This window comes from Protopterus annectens, chromosome 1.part2 (assembly GCF_019279795.1).
Source record: "Protopterus annectens isolate FY-2018-M chromosome 1.part2, PAN1.0, whole genome shotgun sequence".
Lineage (NCBI taxonomy): Eukaryota > Metazoa > Chordata > Ceratodontiformes > Protopteridae > Protopterus > Protopterus annectens.
This window is the reverse complement of record NC_056727.1, coordinates 1022125157-1022141459: the sequence shown is the minus strand read 5'-3', so window position 1 is coordinate 1022141459 and position 16303 is coordinate 1022125157. Positions and strand designations below refer to the sequence as shown.

Genomic DNA, 16303 nt, shown 5'->3' with positions numbered 1-16303 from the left:
TTCATTGTTGCCAAACCCAACCATGAGAATCGGCTCTGCCAGGAGTTGCACTGGCACATCCACACCCACAGTCAAATGCAATGCTGCAAGCTGAACATGACTGATGTCTGCTGGATGAGCTCCCTTCACTTGGACAGCCAGTACCATGACTCCATGACCTGCCACATCTGGGTGTGGCTGGCACACTCACTCATGGAGTAAAAAGATAAAACTGGTAAAAATACAAACAAGATGGGTCTGGAAACAATTAGAACGGACTCAACGTAATAAACACTGTTTATTGTAAGCGCTTTCGGCTCAGTCACTACCAAGCCTTCTTCAGACAAACAGTGAAAAACCCAACAATAGAAGTTTAAATACATTTCTTAATTAGATAGTAATTACTTGTTAAAAGGGAAATGCTCACAATATAAAACCTCAAACGTAAAAAACATTTATAAATCAAAATGAACACAGAAACCTCACTACTCTAATAATGTTCAAGTGTATAGCAGACCAGCCTGATAATACCCATAAATAATAACAAATACAATAAAAATTCTTTCATATAACATGAATGCGTATATATATATATGTACAAAGCCGGCAGCAGCTGGAATAAGACACCAACAATAGCGTAACACAATTTTATTTTCCGCTTTCGTCCGTAGACTTCATCAGAATGCAGAAAAACATACAAAATGAAGCTTTAAATACAACAACTCTGATTAATCATTACTGCTAATTGATCAATTAAACAATTAATGACTTATACATTCAAAAATGTATATGAATCATTATTTAAAAAACATTTTTAAAAAATATATATAAAAAAACACTTTTAAGATATTATTTCATGTGATATGTAAGCAAACAAAATCATTACTTTTGTCCACTTTCAATTTTTGATGCTTCAAAAAACATTTTACATTAATGGATTCGTTGAGTCCGGGAGGGTGATCTGATTTTAGTTTAATTTGCCACTGGGTTTCCCTCTGCAACAAAAAGTTCTTGAAATCCCCCTCCCTCATATCCCTATGACACACTTCTAAAATGGAAAATAAAAATTTATTAAAATTCTTACACATTGTACTGTGTTTGAAAAGAGCATTTTTATCATCTTTCATTTTAATACAATATAAATGCTCCCTAATACGAATTCTAAGCTCCCTTGTCGACATTCCTACATAAAATGCAGTACAGGAAGAACACAATGCTATGTATACTATGCCAGAAGTACGACAATTCACATAACCAGGTACTGAAAAAATTCTATCAGAAGTCGTAACAGAAATGTAGGGTCCAACAGAAATATACCTACACATGTTGCAAACATTGCAACAGTGCATTCCTTTTTTGACTGTCCTGGTGTTAATTTTAGACTCCCTACATTGTGTTAAGATTCTTTTTAAATTGCTATCATTTCTCTGAACAAACAATGGTTTGTCACCCAAAATGCTATACATATCAGAGTTACCTCTAATGACTCTCCAATTTTTAGTTAAAATATTTTTGATATGTTTGATGTCGGAATTCATTCCCAAGGTGCAAACCATACCGCTGGTCAATTTGCCACTGGCCTTAACTGACTTTGTGTTGATGTTATCATTCGTTAGACACAATATTGGTAAAAAATCAGTGATGCGTCTACGAAAAACATCTGTGGCAATATCCCTAAGTTCAGTCAGTGGAAAACCCCTATCTAAAAATAGGGAAATAATGAAACCAAATTCATTTAAGGCATCAGAATCTTTTGACGTCATGCGACTAGCTCTGATGAACTGACCTTTTGGAATAACAAGTTTTTTATATACTTATTCATTGGATTATAGAATTATAAAAGAAATATTGTATAAGAACTGGTCATTAATTAAAAGTAATGAGCATTTATTAAAGACCTTAGGGCATAGTCCAAGAATAACTTATAAGAGGGGTCCTAATTTAAAAAATATTCTTGAAAAAAAGCGTAATATTTGTGTTACGCATTCTAACATTAGAGGGATGTATAAGTGTGGTTGTTGCCAGCAATGTAAACACATGTTTGTTGGTCAGGCTTGTTTTATTAGAGACAAAAGATATGTCCTCAACTCTAAATTCAATTGTGAAAGCAAAATTGTTGTTTATGCAGCCTTATGCCAACAATGTAGTGGGTTTTACATAGGTAAAACAGAGAGAAAATTTAGGCAGAGGGTGTATGAACACATTTATGCCATTAATAAAATGGACCCCAATAATGCTTTAGCTAAGCACATCTTACAGCATCCAACTCATTCATTTAGGTTCATTATTCTACAACAAAGAACTTTGGATATTAGAGGGGGTCCTTGGCAATTGAAACTTGAGTTAGATGAACTAAAATGGCAAATATTAACTAATGCACAATCTTATCCGGGCTTAAATGAAACGCTGTCTATTAAGTGTATTTTAAAACTGTTAGCATTAAATAGGTAGAATAGGAAACATAAGCCTATATTTATATTTATATATTTTTTAGCTAGTTTAAATATAAATACATAAATAAATATATATAAGAAAAAATTTTTTACTTTTTATTTTATATATATATATTTTTTCAAAACATCTAAAGCTTAGAAATAACAATGAGTGTTAATATATATATATATATATGCATTCATGTTATATGAAAGAATTTTTATTGTATTTGTTATTATTTATGGGTATTATCAGGCTGGTCTGCTATACACTTGAACATTATTAGAGTAGTGAGGTTTCTGTGTTCATTTTGATTTATAAATGTTTTTTACGTTTGAGGTTTTATATTGTGAGCATTTCCCTTTTAACAAGTAATTACTATCTAATTAAGAAATGTATTTAAACTTCTATTGTTGTTTTTTTCACTGTTTGTCTGAAGAAGGCTTGGTAGTGACTGAGCCGAAAGTGCTTACAATAAACAGTGTTTATTACGTTGAGTCCGTTCTAATTGTTTCCAGACCCATCTTGTTTGTATTTTCACTCATGGAGTACACATAGTACTGCCACTGTGGGAGTATGATTGGTCATGGCCACGTTGTATGACAGCAGATGATGTGGCTGACCTACACCCATGAGGACGCCTTCCCCTCTCAGCAGACATTCCAACACAGACAACACTTATTCCATGACAGACACCCCTCAATCCATCACAGATACACCTTGATTCAATGTGTCATTTCCCCAATCTATTGAATTGGCAACATGGTGGGGGCAGTCACTCATGTCAGAATGTGCCACATTTACAGCACTGAGCATTTGTCTGCAGCACCTATGGGAACATGCCTGTCATCCATGATGGCCCTAAACATGCAGTGAGTTGGATGGGAAGAGACACCTGCACCAGGTGGAAGAGGGACAGCAGTCTGCTTCTGAGATCTCTTATCACCCCTCCTTGCATGGCACTTCACCCACACTTTGGCTACGGCCAGAGTCAACAGGCACTGAAGTCACAAAAGACACACTTCTCTGATCAATGGCCTCAGCCTCCATCTGTCCAATATCTGAGGGCTCACTGGAATGGGTAGGCATAGTCCTACTGGCTGTGATGAGCAGAATTGCTGAGGATGGCTGTATGTCAACATCAGTGTCAGATTCACCCTCTGCACCCCCTGGCTGTGCCTTAGTTTGGTCACCATCATCATCAGAGTCTGCTGATACACTAACATCAGGCGGCAGAGAACCCACACTCCCACTGTCATGATCACTTGTGATAAAAAGCAAAAAACACAGGAAAAAATTAATACCTACACTACTGCATTCCAATATATGTTAACAAAGTACCAGTGCTGCCACTATTACAGACAATACAGCAATACACACAACAGGCCTAACATCAACAACACACACTAAAATATTTCTCAGCAGTAATGACATAAAAATGTTTGTATTACCATCTGCCAATGAGATACTCTAATAACCTCCTATGATACTATAAAATATATATTTTTAAAAAGATACCAACCCCCATTAAACAAATAAATTTGAGATTGCGTAATGTATGTCTTGTAATAATATTCTGTTATTAACGTCTCATGTCAGCTCTAAATGGTTATGTAATCAGCACACCATCCAGTAAGTGAATGCATAAGTATGTTTATATCATCATCAATTTATTTTACAGTTATTTTTCTAAACTTTTTGCCATATGTTTGGATGCTATTTTAGGTATTCTAGAGGGACCTTAATGTCTGTGGACACTAGACTTGATTTTAAATTCTGTATTTCTAAAGGATAATCAAACAATCTAATTGTGCTGCAATGACAAAGTCAGAAAAAGGCCAAAACATGGCATGTCTACAGCTTGTCGGGTTTGGCTTTATTGGGTTGAATATACCCATAAAGTCTTTAAAAGAAAAAATTCATGGACACTCAGAAAACATGGAGATGAAACACTGGCATGCCATTAAGGGGCCATGTTCATATGTACCATGGGTCTTCCATACAGGATTAAGTTATTACACAGGAAATACTGTAGTTTGGTCATTTGGTCATTCTTGCAGGTTTTACTGAATTGTCTGTGTGACATTTTAGCCTTTGATTTGTAAAGTATTATGAAGAGGAAATAGGATTCTAAGCAGAAATTGGTAATGAGCCCAGACTACTTTTTTTTTTCTAGAGAACAACTGCCTGTGGCTAGTAGAGGAAAAGTATTGTTTGTGTTGGTTAAGTATACTTTATAATTCATTAAATGACTTTTGTCTGCTGGCTAGACAGGCTCAACTTTTACGATACATAATGATTCATTACAAAGTACATGGAGCTAGCACATTAAGGTAAAATATTTAAGATTAGGGAGAAAAAATTTGAAAGAAAATTGTAGTGTTTTTCACTTTTTGTATTGTGAGATGCTGATTTCCTGTGCTATTTTCACATAGCTGTACTTTATGTTTTTATTTTTTGTATCCTGTTTTCCTTTTTCAGTGAATCCAGAAAATAATAATATTGCTAAAATGCCCCATGAAGGATTATTTCACTTACCAATGTAATGAATACACTATATAAATTATTGTTTCCTGCATTGCTTTAAAATGCAAAATGCTAGTATATCTGAAGGCACATGACTACTGTGATTCAAATCATTAGATTAAAAACAGACAAAAGTTTTTTTTTGTGTGTGTGTGTGTGTGTGTGCGTGCGCGTGTGTATGTTTGTGGATATTTAAGGAAAACATCATACAAATCAAGTTATTTGATTATTGGGAAGAGAAAAGACCCATCTTGGAAGGGATGCAATACTTTGTCATCTGTGTAGTAATTAAGTTTGTTTTTCAGGGTGGGTTGCTCTTTTGACCTAATTGGAATTTTGAGAATGACTTGCTTTTGTTGTAGTTGTATATTTCCAAATTTCTATAATTAGACTGAATAATTATTTATATTGTGCAGTAACAGCGAATCAGCTTTAAAAATGTGATGTTCATGGCTTAAAAAGCTAATCTGTAAGTATTATGTGACTAGTAAGTTAATATAACTCCTGACTTGCCTTCATGGAATTTTCTTTTCACTCCTAGGTTCACAGGATTGAATATGCCTTCTCCTGTTATCAGCAGTAAAAATTGGCTGCGCCTTCATTTCACTTCTGATGAAAACCACAAGCAAAAAGGCTTCAGTGCCCAGTATCAAGGTAAATGTTACAGTGTGAATAAGAAAAGTAATCAAGGAGTTTCTAAATTATAACATGTGTACATACATACATACATATATACATACATACATGCATACAAATGTTTCAAGCACGAGCATTAATGCCCTTCTAGCTTGCCAATATACCAAAACACTTGATACCATAATAAATATCCAGGCTGTTCTTAAAAATATCTAAACTAGTACTTGCTTTAATGTAATTTGGTAGTCTGTTCCATGCATCAGCTACTCTGTCAGAGAACCAATTAGTACACCTCTCATTCCTATAGAATCTCCTACATAGGTTATCTGATGATTCTCTAGTACTTTTTGATAACCCCAAACATTCCCAGAGGTAGTTGTCCCTAAATGCCCTATATACCTAAATAAGATCTCCTCTTAAATATCTGTAGGAGACACTGTACAAGTTCAGATATTTTATTCTTTCTTAATAACTTAGATTTTCACATCCATGGATGCCCTTAATATATTCCCACTGTACTCTTTCCACTTTATTCATGCTTGTTTTCTTACAGGATTTCCATATTGTTATTCCATACTCAAGTTTGGGTCTAATGTAACTAACAAACAATGACTTTATTATGTTTGATTTCCTAGACTTTATACATATTTTTATACAACCTATATTTCTATAACTATCATTAACCAATTGGTTGACATGATTAGAAAAACTCATAGCTAAATCTATCCATATACCCAGGTCCTTAAATGAGTCTACAGTTTCAATCACTGTGTGCTGTATTAAATAGTCACCTTTCAATTTATGTTTCCCAAATCTCATATGCTTAGTTGTTGATGAATTTATCTGTATATTATTCTCCTGTGTCTAAATGGTCAATTTAGTCAAGTTATTTTGTAGACATGCCTTATCTGTAACACTTGTAATCAGTTTACCCAATTTCAGGTCATCAGCATATAGACTATAAATATCTCAGATGAAAAAGTAAGGTCTGAAAGATACAATCTAAACAAGTAAGAGCCTAGGACAGAGCCCTGTGGGACACCCTGACTGCAACCAAGGATTTCACCTGTCCAGTTGGTATGTGATACTTGCCATGCCCTATTTGTAAGCTATGCAGCTATCCATCTTATCAGCAGTACATCAATACCTGGTTGTACTGATTTATTGATCAATGTTTTGTGTATGACCCTGTCAAATGCCAAAGTTAAATCTACATAAATCATATCACAATTTTAATTGTAAGTTAAACAGACAAAAAAGGTATTGCGTCAGTGTACCTCCAAAAATAAAATGCATTCTGCATCAGATATACAAGTGGCATAAGCATTTTACTGCCTGTCCCAACATGCAGCTTAAATTTGTTGTACTTGAACAGGTGACACAAGATGCCGGGGGGGGGGATTGGGAGACACGTCTTGAGTACAGAGAGCTCCTATGGCAACTTAGATTGAATGCTGCAAGGCCCCCTGGCTTGAATGAGAGCATCAACATCACTAGTGTGCTCAGGCTTAGGAAGGCTAGGTTATAACCAAAACTAAATGATGGGTTTAAAATAACTTCATTAGGTGTTATAAGTATATATTTATTTTATTACATTTATTATAAACATTTATAGTTAATTTTAATATTTACAGCTTTATAATTTTTTTTATACATTAAGTAATGCTCTTATTCAATAAGGAACTTTTAATTTATATTTTTAAAAAAATCTCTCAAATTTTTTTGAACAATGTCTTTTTAACTCTTTATTAGATTAATTAATCAAGATATCATGTGACTACAAGTGTTACATTTAAATCCATGTTACACTGTTTCCTTTTTATCTTGATAAAGCCTGGTATTAACCAGGCGAAAGTGCTTGATTTACTTGGTTTTGTGGTCAAATAAAAGTCTTCGTTTTCATTTATCATCACTTTTTGTTGGCTGATTCTCCTTTCCATGGATTCTGTTTGGATTTAACAGTTTTTTGGACTTTTGTACTCATTAAGTTAGTATAAACCTTAGCACATGCTATGGGCATAGCTACTCCAATTCATTGCATTTAAAACTCATTGCCATAAACAAAAACAATACTCTAAAGTACAGGCTCTAATAAAACACAAATTAAATTAGTCTTCTCATTATAAAAGTTGGCATCACATGATAAATTTGCTCATATTGCATCTGTACTATATGGATTAAAAATCATAGAATATGATGATTAGTTCAAAGGTTCATAGATAAGTACTAGGCAGGCTGCCCTTTTTTTGTCAAGCTAATTTCCAGTTTTGTGCTTGAATTAACCTATCCCGTTTGGTTAGAGAGCAACTGTACCCATCCCATAGTTTGTAATAACTTATTTCCTTGTAATGACAATAACTGGGATTGTATCATAGATAATTTGAAGGGAAGAATTTTCAATAAATGGTTTTAACACCTTCTCTCAATAAATTGTTGATGTACAATTGATACCATGACAGCATGGGCTGCATCTTCATGCAAACACACACACACACACACACACACACACACACACACACACACACACACACACACACACACACACACACACACACAAAGCTGTAGTAATTCAGAACTGATAAGACCACAAATGTGCAGGTATACTATATAATAAAGTTTTAAGTTTAGATACTATTTATTCACTTTTAATTGTTTTACATGTTGTTACACAAAAACACGATTTAATATTTTTGTAATAGAACTGTCATAAAAACAATAATCCATCACAATGATCCATCCCCTCAATCAGCATGTTTAATGAATACACTTCGGACACAACACTGAGGTATGTTTCCAGTGTAAAAGACAAGTTAACAGAATTGCCATCCTTTCACTGGAATACTGGGGTACAGTTGGAAAATGAAGAGGAAATGTGGATTAGATGAAAATGTGTTTGAGAATATGATAGGAAATAAACCTATTAAAAATCTGACCTGCTATCATGTGAAAATGAGGAAAGATTCCATTTTTGTCTGTATATTTACATGTATTTATAATGTGACAGGAACCCAGCCACTGGGGATGCACAAGCCAGTACATTTTTTTGTGCCGGTCCCAAGCTCGGATAAATGGGGAGGGTTGCATCAGGAAGGGAATCTGGCATAAACCTTTGCCAAATCATTCATGCAGACAGCAGTAAATATTTACATAATGGATCGGTCGAGGCCCGAGTTAACAACGACCGCCACCAGTACCGTTAGCCAACAGGGTGTTGGCGGAAATTGGGCTACTGCTGGCCAAAAGAATTGAAGAGGGGGAAGGCATGGCTAAAGGCAGGAAGAGAGGAGAAACACTAGGACTGTGGTAGTGAGGGTCGGAACTTTGAATGTTGGCAGTATAAATGGTATAGGGAGAGAGCTAGCCGATATGATGGACAGAAGGAAGGTTGATATATTGTGTGTGCAAGAGACCAGATGAAAGGGGAGTAAGGCTAGGTGTATCGGAGGTGGGTTCAAATTGTTTTATCATGGTGTGGATGGGAGGAGAATGGCATAGGAGTTACCCTGAAGGAACAGTATGCTAAGAGTGTTTTGAAGGGGAAAAGAGTGATGGATAGAGTAATGTTTATGAATCTGGAAATTGAGGGTGTAATGATGAATGTTGTTAGTGCACATGGTCCACAAATTGGGTGTGCGATGGATGAGAAAGAAAACTTTTGGAGAGAGTTGGATGAAGTGGTGATGAGTGCACCCAAGGGTGAGAGAGTGGTTATTGGAGCAGATTTCAATGGGCATGTTGATGAAGAGAACAGAGGGGATGAGGAAGTGATGGGTAGATATGGTGTTAAGCAAAGGAATGCAGAAGGTCAGATGGTAGTGGATTTTGTGAAAAGGATGGACATGGCTGTGGTGAATATGCATGTTAACAAGAGGGATGAGCAGAGGGTGACATACAAGAGTGGAGGAAGATGCACACAGGTGGATTATATCCTATGTAGAAGGGCCAGTCTGAAGGAGATTGGAGACTGTAAAGTGGTAGCAGGGGAAAGTGTAGTTAGGCAGCATAGAATGGTGGTTTGTAGGATGACGTTGGTGATCAAGAAGAGGAGGAGGAGTGTAAGGGCAGCACCAAGGATCAAATGATGGAAATTGAAAAAGGGTAATTGTGAGGTGGAGTTCAGGGAAGAGTTAAGACAGGGACTGGGTGGCAGTGAAGAGTTACCAAATAGCTGGGTAACTATAGCAGAGCTAGAAAGGGAGATGGCTAGATAGGTACTTGGTATGTCATCTGGACAGAGGAAGGATGGCAAGGAGACATGGTCGTGGAATGAGGAAGTACAGGAGAATATACAGAGAAAGAAGATGGCAAAGAAGAAGTGGGATTGTCACAGAGATAAAGAAAATAGACAGGAGTATAAGGTGCTGAGGTGCATGGCAAAGAGAGAGGTGGCGAAGGCTAAGGATAAGGTATATGAAGAGTTGTATGAAAGGTTGGACACTAAGGAGGGAGAAAGGGACCTGTACCAATTGGCTAGACAGGGGGACCGAGCTAGGAAAGATGTGCAGTAGGCAAAATTGATAAAGGATAATGAGGAAACCTACTTACAATGAGGAGAGTGTGTTGAGCAGATGGAAAGAGTATTTTGAGGGGTGGGTGAATGAAGAGAATGAGAGGGAGAGAAGGCTGGATGATGTGGGGATAGTGAATCATAAAGTGCAATGGATTAGCAAAGAGGAAGTAAGGATAGCTATGAAGAGGATGAAGAATGGAAAGGCTGTTGGTCCAGATGACATACCTGTTGAGGCATGGAGGTGTTTAGGTGAAATGGCAGTGGAGTTTCTAACCAGATTGTTTAATGAAATCTTGGAAAGTGAGAGGATGCCTGAGGAATGAAGCAAAAGTGTTTTGATACCGATTTTTAAGAATAAGGGTGATGTGCAGAGCTATAGTAACTACAGAGGGATTAAACTCATCAGTCACAGCATGAAGTTATGGGAAAGAGTAGTGGAAGCTAGGTTAAGAAGGGACGTGATGATTAGTGATCAACAGTATGGTTTCATGACGGGAAAGAGCACTACAGATGTGATGTTTGCTTCTGAGAGTGTTGATGGAGAAGTACAGAGAAGGTCAGAAGAAGTTGTATTGTGTTTTTGTAGACTTAGAGAAAGCATATGACAGGGTGCCTAAAGAGGAGTTGTGGTACTGTATGAGGAGGTCGGGAGTGTCAGAGAAGTATGTAAGAGTGGTACAGAATATGTACGAGGGTAGTGTGACAGCGGTGAGGTCTATGGTGGGAGTGACGGATGCATTTAAGGTGGAGGTGAGATTACATCAAGGATCAGCTCTGAGCCCTTTCTTATTTGCAATGGTGATGGACAGGTTGACAAACGAGATCAGACAGGAGCCCCCATGAATTATGATGTCTGCAGATGACATTGTGATCTGTAGTGAGAGTGGGGAACAGGTGGAGGAGACCCTGGAGAGATGGAGATATGCTCTAGAGAGAAGAGGAATGAAGGTCAGCAGGACTAAGACAGAATGTGTGTGTGTGAATGAGAAGGAGGATAGAGGAATGGTGAGGATGCAGGGAGTAGAGGTGGCGAAGGTGGATGAGTTTAAATACTTGGGGTCAATAGTTCAGAGTAACGGTGAGTGTGGAAGAGAGGTGAAGAAGAGAGTACAGGCAGGATGGAGTGGGTGCAGATGAGTGTCAGGAGTGATTTGTGACAGACGAGTACCAGTAAGAGTGAAAGGGAAGGTCTACAAGAGGGTAGTGAGATCAGCTATGTTATATGGGTTGGAGACAGTGACATTGACATAAAGGCAGGAGTTAGAGCTGCATGTGGCAGAGTTAAAGATGTTAAGATTTGCATTGGGTGTGACGAGGGTGGACAGGATTGGGAATAAGTATATTAGATGATCAGCTCGGGTTGGAAGGTTTGGAGACAAAGCCAGAGAGGCAAGATTACGTTGATTTGGAGATGTGCTGAGGAGGGATGCTGAGTATATTGGGAAAAAGATGCTAAGGATGAAGCTATCAGGTAACAGGAAAAGAGGAAGGCCTAAGATAAAGTTTATGGATGTGGTGAGAGAGGACATACAGGTGGTCGGTGTGATAGAGCAAGATGCAGAGGACAGGAAGAAATGGAAACAGATGATCCGCTGTGGCGACCCCTAGCGTGAACAGCTGAAAGAAGATGATGATTTGTATTGTGACAGGTTTAGACTGGTTGCTGACTTTTGTTGATTAGCTTTAACATCTACAGTGTAGGGCAAATATTCACAGTGCTATTTACTTTTAATCACAACCAGTACATTTTGGCTTTGCTTAGAAACAGACTTGCCCTTACGATTTATTATACTTTTGTCATTTAGTGTAGAAAGCATCAGCAGTGTGCATTTGTTATCAGGCCTCTCTACTTCAGTCAGTTTTGCTCAACCATTTCTCTTTTAGGCTGACAGTATTTAGGCCCCATGTAGTTGTTTGCTGTCATGAGGAAAATCTAGCTTTTCCTTCTTGTGTTCACTTTCTGAATCTTGGCTAGCCAGCCTTGCCTTCTTTGGTTTCAGGGTTTTCTAATTTTTCAGTTGGTGATGTACTCTTTCTCTGTGGCAGGGCTAGCCATTCAGTGGTGTAAGCCTAGGCTGTAGATGATTGTCATTGTTGAAGTGACACCCCAACACCTTGTGCAAAAATGGGAAAAAAGGGCTGTGGATGGATGAATGTACTCTTTCAATGCAGGAATCCCACACAGACTTAGAAATGAGACTTTCTTTTCCAAAAAGGCAGCATCTGATCCTTTTTCTGTCTTCATTTATTAGAGTTGTTTTCTTCTTTTGATCACTTATGGAGATGTTCTCTAAATTAATTGAATTACAGTTCAACTGCTGGCTAAGTGAATGGGCTATCCTAGTCTGTTATATCTCAAATACATTGTCCTTCCAATTTCTGTTTCCATGTCAGTTTGAATTTAACAGCCAAATGCGCTCACACGCACACACACGCAAACACACACACACACACACACACACACACACACACACACACACACACACACACGCACACACACACACACACACACACACACGCACGCACAACCACACACGCATGCACATGCACACGCACACAAACGCACACACACACACACACACACACACACACACACACACACAAACAAGCATGCATGTGCGTGTGATTTGATGTGTTTCACCAAATGGTGGAAGTTCACTGCTAATGGAAAATGATAAACCTAGAAAATGAGAATAAAATGCAGCCACTCTCATGACAACACCAAAATGATAGCCTCTTCAAGGAAAATTTCCTTCTGCTTGTTTTGTACAAGTCTTTGCATGGTAAAACCTAAAAGCTAGAAGAGACACTAGACACAGCATACTATGTTCCATCAGATAAGAACATTGGTAGACACAGCATACTACATCACATCAGATAAGAACACTGGTAGACACAGCATACTACATCACATCAGATAAGAACACTGGTAGGCACAGCATACTACGTCACATAAGAACACTGGTAGACACAGCATACTACATCACATCAGATAAGAACACTGGTAGACACAGCATACTACATCACATCAGATAAGAACACTGGTAGACACAGCATACTACATTACATCAGATTAGAACACTGGTAGACACAGCATACAATGTTCCATCAGATAAGAACACTGGTAGACACAGCATACTACATCACATCAGATAAGAACACTGGTAGACACAGCATACTACATTACATCAGATTAGAACACTGGTAGACACAGCATACAATGTTCCATCAGATAAGAAGATTGGTAGACACAGCATACTACATGCCATGAGATAAGAACATTGGTAGACACAGCATACTATGTTCCATCAGATAAGAACACTGGTAGACACAGCATACTATGTTCCATCAGATAAGATCATTGGTAGACACAGCATACTACGTTACAATCAATAAGAACACTGGTAGACGCAGCATACTACATTCCATCAGATAAGAACACTGGTAGACACAGCAAACTACATTCCTTCAGATAAGAACATTGGTAGACACAGCATACTCTGTTCCATCAGATAAGAACATTGGTAGACACAGCACACTACGTTCCATCAGATAAAAACATTGGTAGACACAACATACTAAATTCCATCAGATAAAAACATTGGTAGACACAGCATACTACTTTCCATGAGATAAGAACATTGGTACACACAGCATACTATGTTCCATCAGATAAGAACATTGGTAGACACAGCATATTACGTTCCATCAGATAAAAACACGGATAAACACAGCATACTACTTTTCATCAGATAAGAACACTGGTAGACACACCACACTACTTTCCCTAAGACAAGAACATTGGTAGACACAGCATACTACATTACATCAGATAAGAACACTGGTAGTCACAGCATACTACATCACATCAGATAAGAACATTGGTAGACACAGCATACTACGTTCCATCAGAGAAGAACATTGGTAGACACAGCATACTACGTTACATCAGATAAGAACACTGTTAGACACAGCATACTACATAATATCAGAAAAGAAAACTGGTAGACACGGCATACTACATTCGGTCAGATAACTAAATTGAAAGACACAGCATACTACTTTCCATCAGATAAGAACATTGGTAGACACAGCATACTATGTTCCATCAGAAAAGAACACTGTTAGACACAGCATACTACATAATATCAGATAAGAAAACTGGTAGACACAGCATACTACATTCCCTCAGATAACTAAATTGAAAGACACAGCATACTGCTTTCCATCAGATAAGAACATTGGTAGACACAGCATACTATCTACATCAGATAGCAACATTAGTAGATACAGCCTACTACGTTCCATCAGATAAGAACAATAAGTTCCATCAGATAACACTGTTAGACATAGCATGCTATGTTATATCAGATAAGAACATTGGTAGACACAGCATACTACGTTACCATTGATAAGAACACTGGTAGAAACAGCAAACTACATTCCATCAGATAAGAACATTGGTAGACATAGCATACTACATTCCATCTGATATGAACATTGGTAGACACAGAATATTACGTTCCATCAGATAAGAACAATGGTAGACAGAGCACACTACATTTCATCAGATAAGAGCATTGGTAGACACAGCATACTACTTTCCATCAGATAAGAACATTGGTAGACACAGCATACTACGTTACATCAGATAAGAACACTGGTAGACACAGCATACTATGTTTCATCAGATAAGAACACTAGTAAACACAGCACACTATGTTCCATCAGATAAGAGCATTGGTAGACACAGCATACTATGTTCCATCAGATAAGAACAATGGAAGATACAGCAAACTGCATACAATCATATAAGAAAAGTGGTAGACACAGCATACTACTTTCCATCAGGTAAGAACATTGGTAGACAGAGCATACTACATTACATCAGAGAAGAACACTGGTATACACAGCATGCTACATCACATCAGAGAAGAACACTGGTAGACACAGCACACTATGTTCCATCAGATAAGAACATTGGTAGACACAGCTTATTAAGTTCCATCAGATAAGATTATTGGAAGACACAGCATACTGCATTAAATCAGATAAGAATATTGGCAGACATATAATACTACTTTCCATCAGATAAGAACACTGGTAGTCACAGCATACTACATCTCATCAGATAAGAACATTGGTAGACACAGCATACTATGTTCCATTAGATAATAACACTGGTAAACACAGCATACTACGTTCCATCAGATAAGAACATTGGTAGACACAACATACTACGTTCCATCAGATAAGAACACTGGTAGACACAGCATACTACGTTCCGTCAGATAAGAACACTGGTAGACACAGCATACTATGTTTCATCAGATAGGAACACTGATAAACAAAGCATACTACTTTCCATCAGATAAGAACACTGGCAGACACACCACACTACATTCCATCAGATAAGAACATTGGTAGATACAGCATAGTACTTTACATCAGATAAGAACATTGGTAGACAAAGCACATTATGTTCCATCAGATAAGAACATTGGTAGACACAGCATACTATGTTCCATCAGATAAAAACATTGGAAAACACAGCATACTGCATTAAATCAGATAAGAACACTGGTAGACAAAGCATACTACATTCCATCAGATTAGAATGCTGGTAGACACAGCACACCATGTTAAATCAGATAAGAACACTGGTAGAAACAGAATACTATGTTCCATCAGATAAGAACATTGGTAGACACAGCATACTACATTTCATCAGATAAGAACATTGGTAGACACAACATACTACGTTACATCAGATAAGAACAGTGGTAGACACAGCATATTACTTTCCATTAGACAACAAAATTGGGAGACACAGCATATTACGTTCCATCAGATAAGAACACTGGTAGACACAGCATACTAAGTTCCAGCAGATAAAACTGGTAGACACAGCATACTATGTTCCATCAGATAAGAACATTGGTAGACACAGTATACTACATTACAATCAATAAGAACACTGGTAGACACAGCATACTACATTCTATCAGATAAGAACATTTTTAGACACACCATAATGCATTCCATCAGATAAGAAAATTGCTAGACACAGCATACTACGTTCCATCAGATAAGAACATTGATAGACACAGCACACTACATTCCATTGGATAAAAACATTGGTAGACACAGCATACTACATTCCATCAGATAAAAACATTGCTAGACACAGCATACTACTTTCCATGAAATAAGAACATT

General features: G+C 37.4%; 1 protein-coding gene across 1 annotated transcript in view; it reads left to right on the top strand.

The window, feature by feature from the left end:
- Positions 1–5485: 5485 nt before the first annotated feature.
- LOC122792225 (CUB and sushi domain-containing protein 1-like) overlaps positions 5486–16303 on the top strand; it is a 3080606-nt gene continuing 3069788 nt past the window's right edge. The window contains exon 1 of the mRNA XM_044059969.1: positions 5486–5592. Within this exon, the coding sequence (XP_043915904.1) occupies positions 5496–5592 (97 nt within the window). The 5' untranslated portion in view covers positions 5486–5495. The remainder of the gene's footprint in view (positions 5593–16303) is intronic.